At 47.6% G+C, this 12,063-nt stretch overlaps 1 protein-coding gene across 1 annotated transcript in view; it reads left to right on the top strand.

Annotated features, from left to right (window-relative positions):
* The first annotated feature begins 4,549 nt into the window (after nucleotides 1-4,549).
* The window catches only part of CCT4 (chaperonin containing TCP1 subunit 4), a 49,695-nt gene continuing 42,181 nt past the window's right edge, over nucleotides 4,550-12,063 (top strand). The window contains exons 1-2 of the mRNA XM_015422561.1: nucleotides 4,550-4,850; nucleotides 10,061-10,113. Of these exons, the coding sequence (XP_015278047.1) occupies nucleotides 4,712-4,850; nucleotides 10,061-10,113 (192 nt within the window). The 5' untranslated portion in view covers nucleotides 4,550-4,711. The remainder of the gene's footprint in view (nucleotides 4,851-10,060; nucleotides 10,114-12,063) is intronic.

The following is a 12,063-nucleotide window of genomic DNA, read 5'->3' as shown; positions in this document are numbered from 1 at the left end:
AGGACGTCCTTCTTCACCCAAAGAGTGATTAACACTTGGAATTCACTGCCACAGGAAGTGGTGGGTGCTACAAGCATGGATGGCTTCAAAAGGGAATTAGATAAGCATATGGAGCAGAGGTCCATCAGTGGCTATTAGCCACAAGGTATAGCTAGGGGCTCTGGGGCAAGTGATGCTCTGTCTTCTTGGTGCTTGGGGGGGGTCAACAGTGGGAGGGCTTCTAATGTCCTGGCCCCACTGCTGGACCTCCTGAGGGCACTGGTATTTCTGGCCACTGTGTGACACAGAGTGTTGGACTGGATGGGCCTTTGGCCTGATCCAACATTGGCGTCTCTTATGTTCTTATGACGGAGGACAGGAGGGCCTGGTGTGACGTGGTCCATGGGGTCGCGAAGAGTCGGACTCGACTTCCCAACTGAACAACAGCATTCCTGAAGCCATTGCTACACCTCTGGCAGCGAATTCCACGTTTTAATCACTCCTTGTGTAACGTGGTGGGATGTACACCTCAACATAATGGTGCTGGGGCTGAGTGTTGTCGGCAGAGCTGAGAGCAATACTGCAAGGAGTGTAGACTCTGTCAAGAAGCAGAATCATTCCAGGCAGAAAGGTCACTGCTGAGACCCCTGACTAAGGTGCATCCACACCCTTCCTGGATCAACGGCCACTTTGGCAGAAGAGAATGGGCAGTTCCAATGGTGAGGGAAGTAGAGGAACTCTTGAAGGCTAGCTGCTGGACAGTCACAGTTGTGGAAGGTGACACTGGTGGAGGATCTTTCATAGACAATAACAGTGACACTTCAGCCAACTCTGGCCTTTTTGTTGTTCAGTTGCACAGTCGAGTCTGACTCTTCGCGACCCCATGGACCAGATCCCGCCAGGCCCTCCTGTCTGCCGCTGTCCTCTGAAGTTTGCTCAATTTCATGTCTGTTGCATCGATGACACTGTCTAACCATCTCATCCTTTGCCGTCCCCGTCTTCTTTGACCTTCAGTCTTTCCCAGCATCAGGGTCTTCTCCAGGGAGTGCTCCCTTCTCATCGGGTGGCCAAAGTATTTGAGCTTCAGTTTCATTATCTGGCCTTCCAGGGAACAGTCAGGGTTGATTGCTTTTAGGATTGACTGATTCGATCTCCTTGCAGTCCAAGGGACTCTCAAGAGTCTTCTCCAGCACCATAGTACAAAAGACAGTAAGACCGTTCTTCTATCTGATGCAATCTCCCAGCTGCTTCTTAACCGTTCTGTAAACCTTTTAGAAAGCCAGATTGGGATCTTTTGAGACCAGACTCTTGGGCAGCCAGGTCAGGCGTTCACTGAGGCCTTTCATGTCAGGGGCTTGAATAGGACAGAACAGCAAATACAGCGGTGTCCACATAATATTTTTTTTTCCTGTTGCCTTTCCCCTCTCTTCTAACAACCCACTGACACTCTCCTGAGTCTCAAGGGACCTTAGAATGGTGTGGGGTCACACAGGGCCTGCCCGAGGATATTTGGAGCCCTGGGCAAATGAATTTGTTGTTGTTGTTGAGTCGTGCAGTCGAGTCCGACTCTTCGCGACCCCATGGGCCACATCACGCCAGGTCCTCCTGTCTTCCGGCGTGCTCCGGAGTTTGCTCAATTTCACGTTTGTTGCCTCGATAACACTGTCTTAACTATCTCGTCCTTGGCCATCCCCTTCTTCTCTGACCTTCAGTCTTTCCCAGCATCAGGGTCTTCTTCAGTGAGTGCTCCCTTCTCATTGGGTGGCCAAAGTATTTGAGCGTCAGTTTCAGTCTCTGGCCTTCCAGGGAACAGTCCGGGTTGATTTCTTTTAGGATTGACTGATTCGATCTCCTTGCAGTCCAAGGGACTCTCAAGAGTCTTCTCCAGCACCATGATTCAAAAGCATTTATTCTTTGGCGCTCGGCCTTCCTTATGGTCCAACCCTCCCAGCCATACATGACTACTGGGAATACCATTGCTTTGACCATGCGGACTTTTGTTGGCAGGGCGATATCTCTGCTTTTGATCATGCTGTTTAGGTTCGCCATCGCTTTCCTCCCAAGGAGCAGGCGTCTTTTGATTTCATGGCTGCTGGCCGAGTACTGTGCAGAAGGCAGCAATGGCAAACCATTTCTGATCATCTCATACTGCAAAAGCCCTATGATGAGGCAATTCAAAGCAAAAGAAGATCTAGTGCTGGAAGACAGGACTAGGGTTGGCAGGTCTCATCTCAAGTGGTGAATTCATGGCTTTGGAGTTCAGGCACACGGCGCCCACTTTCTGGGATCTCTGTTGTCGGGAAAGCAGTTGTAATTTTGGGAGCTCTCCCGGCCCCACCTGGAGGTCGGCCACTAGGGTTAACCTCCAAAGGAAGTTTAGAAAACTTATTGAGGGCCAAAAGTTAAAGACATACGTTAAGTGTACAAAGAGTGTTTATTATAAAGACATATAAAAACCTAGTAGGGGAAGTGATTCAGCTTTATTGAAGTAATGAACAAGCACTTAAACGCAATCATAACCAGAACATAGAACATTGGGAGCTATGCTCCTTTTAAACATTCCCGGGCTAACATAGCCACACCTATTTACAATAATTAACCAATGAGGTTGCTTGGATAAGGTCCAATGAGAGTCCTTCCCGCTCCGGGGCTCTGTATTGTCCTGATTGGTCGCTGGTACGGGGCGACCAATCGCAAGTCAGTTCAGAGGAGCCTTCATTCGGCTCAAGCTTAACATAGGAGGTAAATGAGACGATTCACTAAACGATTTCCAATACATAACAAAAGACATATAAAAACCTAGTAGGGGCCAAAATAAAGCCTTGTATTTATTTATTTATTTGTTTGATTTGTATCCCACCCTCCCTGCCAAGGCAGGCTCAGGGCGACTTACATGCAATACGTTAAAACAACTAAAACACAGAATTAAATAAAATCACGACAGTACAGTAATAAAACATATCATCAAGTGCTAGTACATTCATAGATGACGGCGGCATTCATACCAAAAACAGTTCTAGCTGGAACAGACTCCTAATTGATCCTGAAAGAAACCTGTGAAAGGATGACTGTCATCATGCAAGGGGTATATATCTGTATCATGAAGTAGCCCATCTTCCTTTGTAAGTGGAAATAAACAGTCCTTGTTACATACAGAATGTTCAAAGTTACAAATACACACAAAAAAGACAGTATATGAGCTGACGCATTTCAGCTCACGAGAGCCTTCTTCAGAGCTCAAATAGTGCAAAATACAACAAGCAACAGAGTCCCTGTAACACATGTAAGGCAATTAACAATAAATAAGATAGGACCAAAATCGGAATGTTCCAATATGGAACTGAATGACACTCCAAAAAGTTTCTATTTGGGGGTCACAAATATATCTGGCCTTGTGCAAGAAATAGTTGTATATACTGGAAATAATATGTACCTTCCAGTTTAGGTCCTAAGAGTGCAAGTAAAATAGCCTTGTCAGGGACAATGTGCCATTGGTGGCCCCGGTCACACAGCAAAGTTGCCGCGGGAGAGGCACGGATGGTGGGCGGATTATCAGGGCACGATCACACCCCAACATCTGGGAAGTGGAGCGCACCCGTGGCTTACCGCCAACAATGCGAGTTAAAAAACTAGTACCTCCAAGGTACTAGTAAACGTTTGCCACGGGCTGCCTCCAGACCCCTGTATCGCGCCGGCGCGTGGCATTCCCCTCCGGTCCCTCGTTTACCCGCCGGCGCCGAGGGAAGGACCGGTGGTGTGCCGCCGGCGAGTCTGATCGCGTAATCGCGGATCAAACTGCGCCGGGGCAATTAGCCACGCCTCCCCCCTGCAATATCCAGCCTGTGTGACCGGGGCCAATATGTAACAGTCCTTTGCAGGTTTGTGCTTTGTTGGTTTAGATTTTCTCCCCTCTTTTTTTGGGTGGTCAGTAAGGTTGCCAGGTCCAGGTTACGAAACTCCTGGAGATTTGGGGGTGGAGCCTGGGGAGGACAGGGACCTCAGTGGAGAACAATGCCATAGGGCCCACCCTCCAAAGCATCCCTTTTCTCCAGGGGAACTGATCTCTGTAGCCTGCAGATGAGCTGTAAATCCAGGCGATCCCCAGGTCCCGTCTGGAGCATGGCATCCCTATTGGCCACCCTAGGGGAGACAGCCAACGAATAGCAGTCTAATGACCAAAGAATGCTGCATTTCTGCTAAGTCAGAAGCAACAGAATTTGCAAAGCTGCGTATCTTTGGCATGCTTATTAAATTATGACTTCTGCACTAAGAAGCGACATTTCCTGCGAGGCGACACACAGTCGTGTCCGGGACTATGTTCCTTCCAAACATCAGCCCTCCAGTGTAGGCCGCCGCCAGTGACACCAAATGAAAGCTCTAGGTGTCTACCTCATTCGCCCGTTCGGTCTCGCCGCCCGTGCTCACCAGCCTCACGCGACAAACCCGGTCTAAACCCCTATAGTTTCTCCCCCCCTCCGTTTCTTTGCACTTTTTTTTTACCGCCCCGGAGAACGGCACTTGCGGTAGCCACCCCTCTCCCGGCTGACGTCAGGCTCTGCGCCGCCTTCCGCGCTTCACGAAGGACCCCATTTTCGCCGGCTGGTGTCGGCGCCTTCTGGAAGCTTCGCGTCTGCCAGGAACCGTTAGGGAGAGGCGACGCCCGCGAAGGGGTTTGGGGGAGAAGAAGAATCCGTCTCCATCCGAGGTTCCCGAGGGGCAGCGGAGCGCAGCCATGCCGGAGAACGCGAGCATGAAGGGCGGCCTTCTGGTCAACGGCGCCGGGAACCGCAGCATCGGCGGGCTGCGGGGCAGCTACCAGGACAGGGACAAGCCCACGCAGATCCGCTTCAGCAACATCGCGGCGGGCAAAGGTAATGGGCGCTGGGCCCGGGCGGGGTGGGGTGGGGGGGGAGAGACGGGAGTGGGCGCGTCCATTGCCCTCGGGATGGGGGGCGCGCGTGAATAAAGGAGTGGGCGGGACGTTCCATTGTCCTCGGGGGGGGTGAGAGGCCATTTGGAACCCTTGGATCTGCCCCCCTTTTCGCGTTTTTGTTGCTGACAAGCGGCATGGCTTTACCTGCGTCTGTTAATATCCCGCCCTTTCTCCAAGGGGATCGCACGTGGTACTGCAATTCTGCATTTTCCCCTCCGTTTTCACAACAACCTTGCGAGGTGGCTGGGCTGAAAGGAAGCTGCGGGCCTTGAGGTCGTGTTAGGGTTGCCAAGTCTGGGTTGGAAAATACCTGGAGACTTTGGGGGTGGAGCCAGGAGAGGGCGTGGTTTGGGGAGGGGAGGGGCCTCTGCATAGTACAATGACATAGAGTCCACCCTTCAAAGCAGCCATTTTCTCCAGGGGAGCTGATCTCTGTTGGCTGGGGATCAGTGGTAAAAGCGGGACATCCCCAGGCCCCACCTGGAGGCTGGCAACCCTAGGTCATGTCAAGCGGGGGAAGGAAAGCCCTCTTTGCGGAAGGGAATTTTCTCTGGGACGCTTAAGGCGGTCAGGGGTTGGTTTTGGCGTTATGTTTCTTATGCAGCTTGGCTTTATTTTATTAATGCCATGAACCGCCTTGCACCCTGCGAGGAAAAGAAGCGGCTTATAAGTATTTTAAATGGCATAAAGTGCCAGGTGCGTCCCCAACCATCCTCTCTCAGCGTCAGCCTGCTTCGCGGGGCGGTTGTGAATATAAAAAACAGAAAAAAGGGGAACCTTTAGAGTGTCAGGCGAGGAGACCCACTTTTGAATCCACACACTGCCATGGAAGCTCGCTGGGTGACCTGGGGTGGGTCACACACACACACTCAGCCTAACCTACCTCACGGGGTTGTTGTGGCCTTGAAATGAAGGAAGGATGAACCAGTGTCGTAAGCAATGTTCCCTCCAAGCTGTGGGGTCTTGTGAGCAAAAATTCTACTTTGTGAGCTACTGGCATTAAAGTTGTGAGCAAGAGATTTGGCTGCTGGATAAACTAGTTTGCTCTGGAGCCATCCTTCCTGAGCCAAGACAAAATGTGTGAGCCAGAGGCTCAAAAACTTTGAGCTAGCTCACACTAACTCAGCTTAGAGGGAACACTGTAAGCCACTTTGGGTCCCTGTTGGGGAGGAGAATGGGGTATAAATTAAATTAAGTAACAAAAAATCCTAGTGGATGTGCATAGGAAGATTTGGTTATGTGGAGGGCCACAGGTCCTAACTTGCCACAAGCTTTGGGGTTCCTTTCTTATGGGATGTGGGAATGTTTTAAATGCATTGTTTGTATGTTTCCCATTGGTTTTATTGCATCTTCTCTTAATTTGCGATATTTGCTGTGTGTCATTCCAGCAAGTGCTATCATCAGAACAGAACTAAGTTGCCTCCAGAGGAGGCACCTTAAAGCGTGATATGGTGCGATCCTTGGCAGAGTTATTCCACTGAAATTTGCTGACCTTGGGCTGGAGCACTTTATATAGGATTGCGGTTTTTGCCAGGTCCCTTAGTCTTGCCGGTGGGGGGGATCTAGGGGGCATTCCAGGAGTGGGTGGGGACATCCCCAACATGCTGACATCAGCCGGAAGTGATGTCGGGGGCGACACTGTGGTCTTTGGGCAAAACTCTATGGTAAAATCGGGGTCAGACCATAGAGTTTTGCCCCAAAACTGCAGCCTCGCAGTGCAATGTCCCCGACACTATGACATCACTTCTGGGTGACATCAGTGCATCGGGGACATCGCTGTTTGGGGGCAGAGTTTCCCCTGCTGGACAGCGGTAGGCAGAAGCTCCCAAAACCAGGGGATGCCCTGCCCGGACCTGGGGAATAGACAAAAACTGAGGGCCACAGTGTTAGGAAGGCTTACAAAAATATATATCACTGTGTACGATAAATATATGTTTATGGTGGAACAATTTTATGCTTTATTCTTTTTCTTTTTTATCTTATTCAATAGTGTTATCTAAATATTGGTACCAAATATTATCAAAAATATATTTCACCCAAACTATATAGAGAAAGCTATGTTTTACCCAAACAATACATCCAGTGCAGGTTTACATTCAGACAGCGCCTTGTCAGTATCACTATCACTAGTCCACTATCACTAGTCCCTGGGGAATCTAGTAATTTACCCGTTTTGAATGCATCTTTTTCAGGGACCGTGATGTATATGTATAGGACATAAGGCGCAATAATTTTTCTGTGTGAGCACAAAAACGTTTAAGAGAGCAGCATTGTCTAGGGTCCCATCAGAACTGAAATGAACAAAAATGTTAATACATCAATATAATTTCATTCCACCTTATTTATAATTATTAAAATTGTGAAAAGAGGTCACTTACCCCTTGCAGCAAACATAATCTGACAGCATATCTCTCAAATTCTATTAAAAAGGTAAAGGTTCCCTTGCTCGAAAGCCAGTCGAGTCCGACTCTAGGGTTGCGGTGCTCATCTCTGTTTCAAAGCCGAAGAGCCAGCGCTGTCCGAAGACGTTTCCATGGTCATGTGGCCGGCATGACTAAACACCAAGGCGCACGGAACGCTGTTACCTTCCCACCGAAGTGGTACCTATTTATCTACTTGCTTTTGAACTGCTTGGTTGGCAGGAGCTGGAACTAGAGACGGGAGCTCACTCCGTCATGCTGCACACTCGGGTCTCGAACTGCTGAACTACCGACCTTCCACAGCCTGCAGTTCAGCGTCTTAACCACTTGAGCCATCACAGCTCCCAAATTCTATTAGGTAGCCACAAATCTGGGGTTTTGCTCTGTCTTCCTTTTGTTCCAAGCCTCATATTCAGGAGCAGCTGTGTCAAAAAACCTTTCCTTAAAGTGCCCGTGTGTTTTATCATCCTTGTTCCAAGACACCATTAAAAAAACTAAACATTCTCTTGGGGGTCTATTCATATTAAAATAAGGTGGAATGAAATTGTATTGATGTATTAATATTTTTGTTTATTTCAGTTCTGATGGGACCCTAGACAATGCTGCTATCTTAAGAGCTTTTGTGCCCACAAAGAAAAATTATTGCGCCTTATGTCCTTTATATATACATCACGGTCCTTGAAAAAGATTAATTCGAAACGGGTAAATTACTAGAGTCCGGTAGGACTAGCGATAGTGGACTAGTGATAGTGATCCTGACAAGGCGCTGTCTGAATGCGGACCTGGGGAATGGCAAACCTATGTAAGACTAGGATGCTACAGATACTGCAGAGGTCCACCAGTGGCTATTAGCCACAAGGTGTAAATGGACACACTGTCTGGGGCAGTGATGCTTTCTTGGTGCTTGGGGGGCCCATAGTGGGAGGGCTTCTGGCCCTGCTGGCGGACCTCCTGATGGCCCCTGGGTTTTGGCCAGTGTTTGACAGAATGTTGGACCAGATGGGCCATTGGCCTGATCCAACATGGCTTCTCTTATGTTCTTATATTTCCGTGGCCATCCCTTCCATGGGATTGCAGTCCTAGGGGAATATTAATATTAGCTCAGTCCACCCCCCCCCCAGTGATCTGTAATGCACCATATATAGTAACGGTGGCTGAACTGTTATTGTTAATGGAACGTTTAGTTCTCATTTGGATGTGTGTGTCTTTGTTAACGTAGAAAAAACTATCCTTTAGCATGACTGTTGCCATTTTATAATGCTGTGTAATGATTCCTTGTTTTATGAGTGTGTGCCTTTACATGTTTGGTTGAAGTGTGGTGATAAGCACACTAGAGTGATTGAGAGAGACAAATGTGCTGTGATTGGTGGATGACAGTGTGGGGGGAGTTTTTGAAAGGAATCTGTGTGTGTGTGTGTGTCAGTTAGGCTGCTACGGAAAGTTAGTTATGAAAGTCAGTTGGAAGAGTTTTTGAAAGCAATCTGTGTGTGTGTCAGTTAGGCTGTTATGAAAAGTTAGTTATGAAAGTCAGTTGGAATTGTGCAGTTGGCGTTCAGTCAGTGAGGGTTATTATAGTTTTGTGTGAGATCTCAAAGAGAGCAGTATATATATGTCCTTAGCCTGAGTGGCTGACTCTAAAGGAAAGAGTAAATCCTATTAATGTTGGAACTGAGTGTCAGACAGACAAAAGTAAAGGAAAAAAATTGAACATATTTACAAGTCCCTTTATCCTAAACAGTTACAGAATAACCGGCCTCATATTTTGTTCTTAGTCCAATAAATCATCTTTTGTTTAAGTTATCCCAGAAATGAATTCAGTCCTTCCTCAGGACCACATAGATCTCTGAAAAGCCTAGACCCTGGGTTACTTTACCAGAAAGAGGAACAGAGAGAAGGTTTGGAAATCCTTAAATTCCTGTTGGCAGGCGAATCTACCCACTTTAATAAAGCAAAGAGCATTTAAGGGGAAAACTTCTGTGATTAGGAAATATTCCTTGACCCTGGCACAAAAATGTTGTCTTAGAAATTTTTCACTGTGTCAGTGTGACTATTGGATTCAGAACCCCTCATTTGGGACCCAAATATTTCACCGTCATTAATTATGATAAGGTTACCATAACTGTAGAAGATTGTGGGCGGGGCTGAAGTGCTTTCTGAATATTAATACAGAATTGTGCTGAAATTAAGCTGTTGGGGGAAGGAAGGCAATCCTATGGACAATTATTCTGTACATGTCTTTTTTTTTAAAGTAAAACAGAGACTTTTTAGACTGTTGTGTGTGGAGATCATCAGTCTAAATACTGTAGTCAGGCTGCGGGGTTCCACACACCAAATCATCCACTTTCAAACCACTTTCAGTGCACTTTCCAACTGGATTTTACTGTGTGAACTTGGAAAGTGCATTGAAAGTGGATTATTTAGTGTGTGTGACCGCAGCCTTAGTAATATTGTACCTGTTTATAGCAAAAAAAAAACTGGCAGTGTGTGACGTGGTTCTAAATCAAGAATAGTAAATAATTTTTTGCTGATCCTTTTCTTAGTAGGTTTGTACCCGAGCCCGCCTTGGCGGGGAGGGCGGGATATAAGTTGAATTAAAGAAATAAATAAAGAAATAAACTGTTCACTTTTTTTAGACTTTTAAATTTTCCTAGTTTTTGCGTAAAAGCCAAGGAAAGGCGTTTTGTTAACTGAATTGGAAAATAATCTTTTCTACCCGTTTCTGTTTTAGCGGTCGCAGATGCGGTTAGGACAAGCCTTGGACCCAAAGGAATGGATAAAATGGTAAGTCAGGTTCTTTATACAATTATACAATTTAAAAGGAGAAATGTATCCTTCAAAAAGGATGTGGACAATATCGAGAGGGTGCAGAGGAGAGCGACGAGGATGATCGGGGTCTGGAGACGGAGCCCTACGAGGAAAGGCTGAGAGCCCTGGGAATGTTTAGTTTGGAGAAGAGGAGATTGGGGGAGGGGGGACATGATTGCTCTCTTTAAATATTTGAAGGGCTGCCATTTGGAGGAGGGCAAGGAGCTGTTCCAGTTGGCAGCAGAGGGTAGGACCCAAAGCAACGGGTTTAAATTACATGCAGAAAGGGTATCGGCTGGATATTAGGAAACACTTTTTCACGGTCGGAGTGGTTCAAAGGTGGAATCAGCTGCCTAGAGAGGTGGTGAGCTCCCCTTCCCTGACAGCTTTCAAGAAGAGGCTGGACGAATATTTGTCAGAGATGCTTTAGGCTGGTCTTGCATTGGGCAGGGGGTTGGACTAGAAGGTCTGTGTGGCCCCTTCCTGCTCTTTGATTCTATGATTCGATCCTGTGCATAAATTCTCATGCCGTCAGCAACTGTCTGATGAAACTGTGAATTTGTTGAATGTCAATCAGCAGTCTTAAGTGGTGAGGAGAATAGCCCTGTGATAGAATGTCGAGATGGGACAGGTTTCACAGTCGGTGGCGTTGAAGGGACTCCTGATTAGCGTTGACATCCTACATGAACCAGTGACTGAGACAGGACTGTTGTGTGTCAGGTTCCCTAGTCAGGTCACTCCACACAGGGCTTCATAAGAAGGTAACTGTTTATTAGTGAATCCAGTACTAAAGAACAGGTGTACAGCTTGTGTCAGGAATGGCCGTCAGTATAAGGGCCTTTGACTCATGGTACAATCAAACATCCCCCCTGTAAGCATAAGCCAATGGATATATTTCGCGCGGACGGGCCAAGCAAGCGGGCCAAGCATAAAAGCCGTTCACTTTCCCAGCCGAGTAAATTGCAGCTGGAGCCTCTACAAGGTCAAGCATAAGACAGCAAACAGTTGATGAGCTGGAGAGAGCTGAGAAGGAATGGGAGGGCAGCCCTCCGCGTTCCAGGGTTATGACAGGGCTACCTGACATTGTGGTCAGAAAGCAGCCAAGGGCACTGGGTGGAGAGAGCATTCAGAAATAGCTGGAAGGAGGGAGCGTACCCTGTGGACAGAAGAAAGCGGAGAAGTGAGGGAGGGAACCTGTCAAATTGCCCTGTTTGTAAGCTGCACTGCTATCACTTCATTCTTGTATATTCTGTTGAAATACTAATAAAAATTATTTAAATTAAGAAAAAAGCAGCAGACGGGCACCAGCAAACCTCGCGCATGGTCTGTGTTGGAGGAGAAACTGCTGGCTGCTTCACAAGTTGTGTGCGTTGGCTGATGGCCCACCGGTCTGTTCCTCAGCCAGTGGTAAAGGTGAATGGGAAAACATCAGTGTTCAAATGAATTGGGGAGCCCCGACCCAAACAAGGTTTTTTTTTAAAGTTGTTGGTTGTTTAAAAATGCACGCCTTTCGTTTACACTTCCCGCACTTTATCTGAAAATAACATTACAGCCCAGTAAGCAACATTGTGGTGGAAAGCACAAAACAGCCCTGCGTTGCGTTCATGTGACAAGGAAGGCTAGTTAAGAGGCCAGTTTGGTGTAGTGGTTAGGAGCGCGGACTGTACTCTGGGAGAACCGGGTTTGATTCCCCACTCCTCCACTTGCAGCTGCCTTGGGTCAGTCACAAGTTCTCTCAGAGCTGTTCTCTCAGAGCTCTCTTAGCCCCGCCTACCTCACCAGGGTGTGTTTTGTGGGGAGGGGAAGGGAAAGGAGATTGTAAGCCGCTCTGAGACTCCGAGTGAAGGGCGCGGTAGAAATCCAATCTCCTCTTGTTCTTAAGAAGGATTGACATAAGCAGCCCAAATCTTTGACTGTCGGTTCCTG

This window comes from Gekko japonicus, unplaced genomic scaffold, assembly GCF_001447785.1.
Source record: "Gekko japonicus isolate JY-2015 unplaced genomic scaffold, Gekko_japonicus_V1.1 scaffold1468, whole genome shotgun sequence".
In the NCBI taxonomy this organism is placed as follows: domain Eukaryota; kingdom Metazoa; phylum Chordata; class Lepidosauria; order Squamata; family Gekkonidae; genus Gekko; species Gekko japonicus.
The sequence above is the reverse complement of the archived record's forward strand: the minus strand, read 5'-3'. Positions and strand labels throughout refer to the sequence as shown.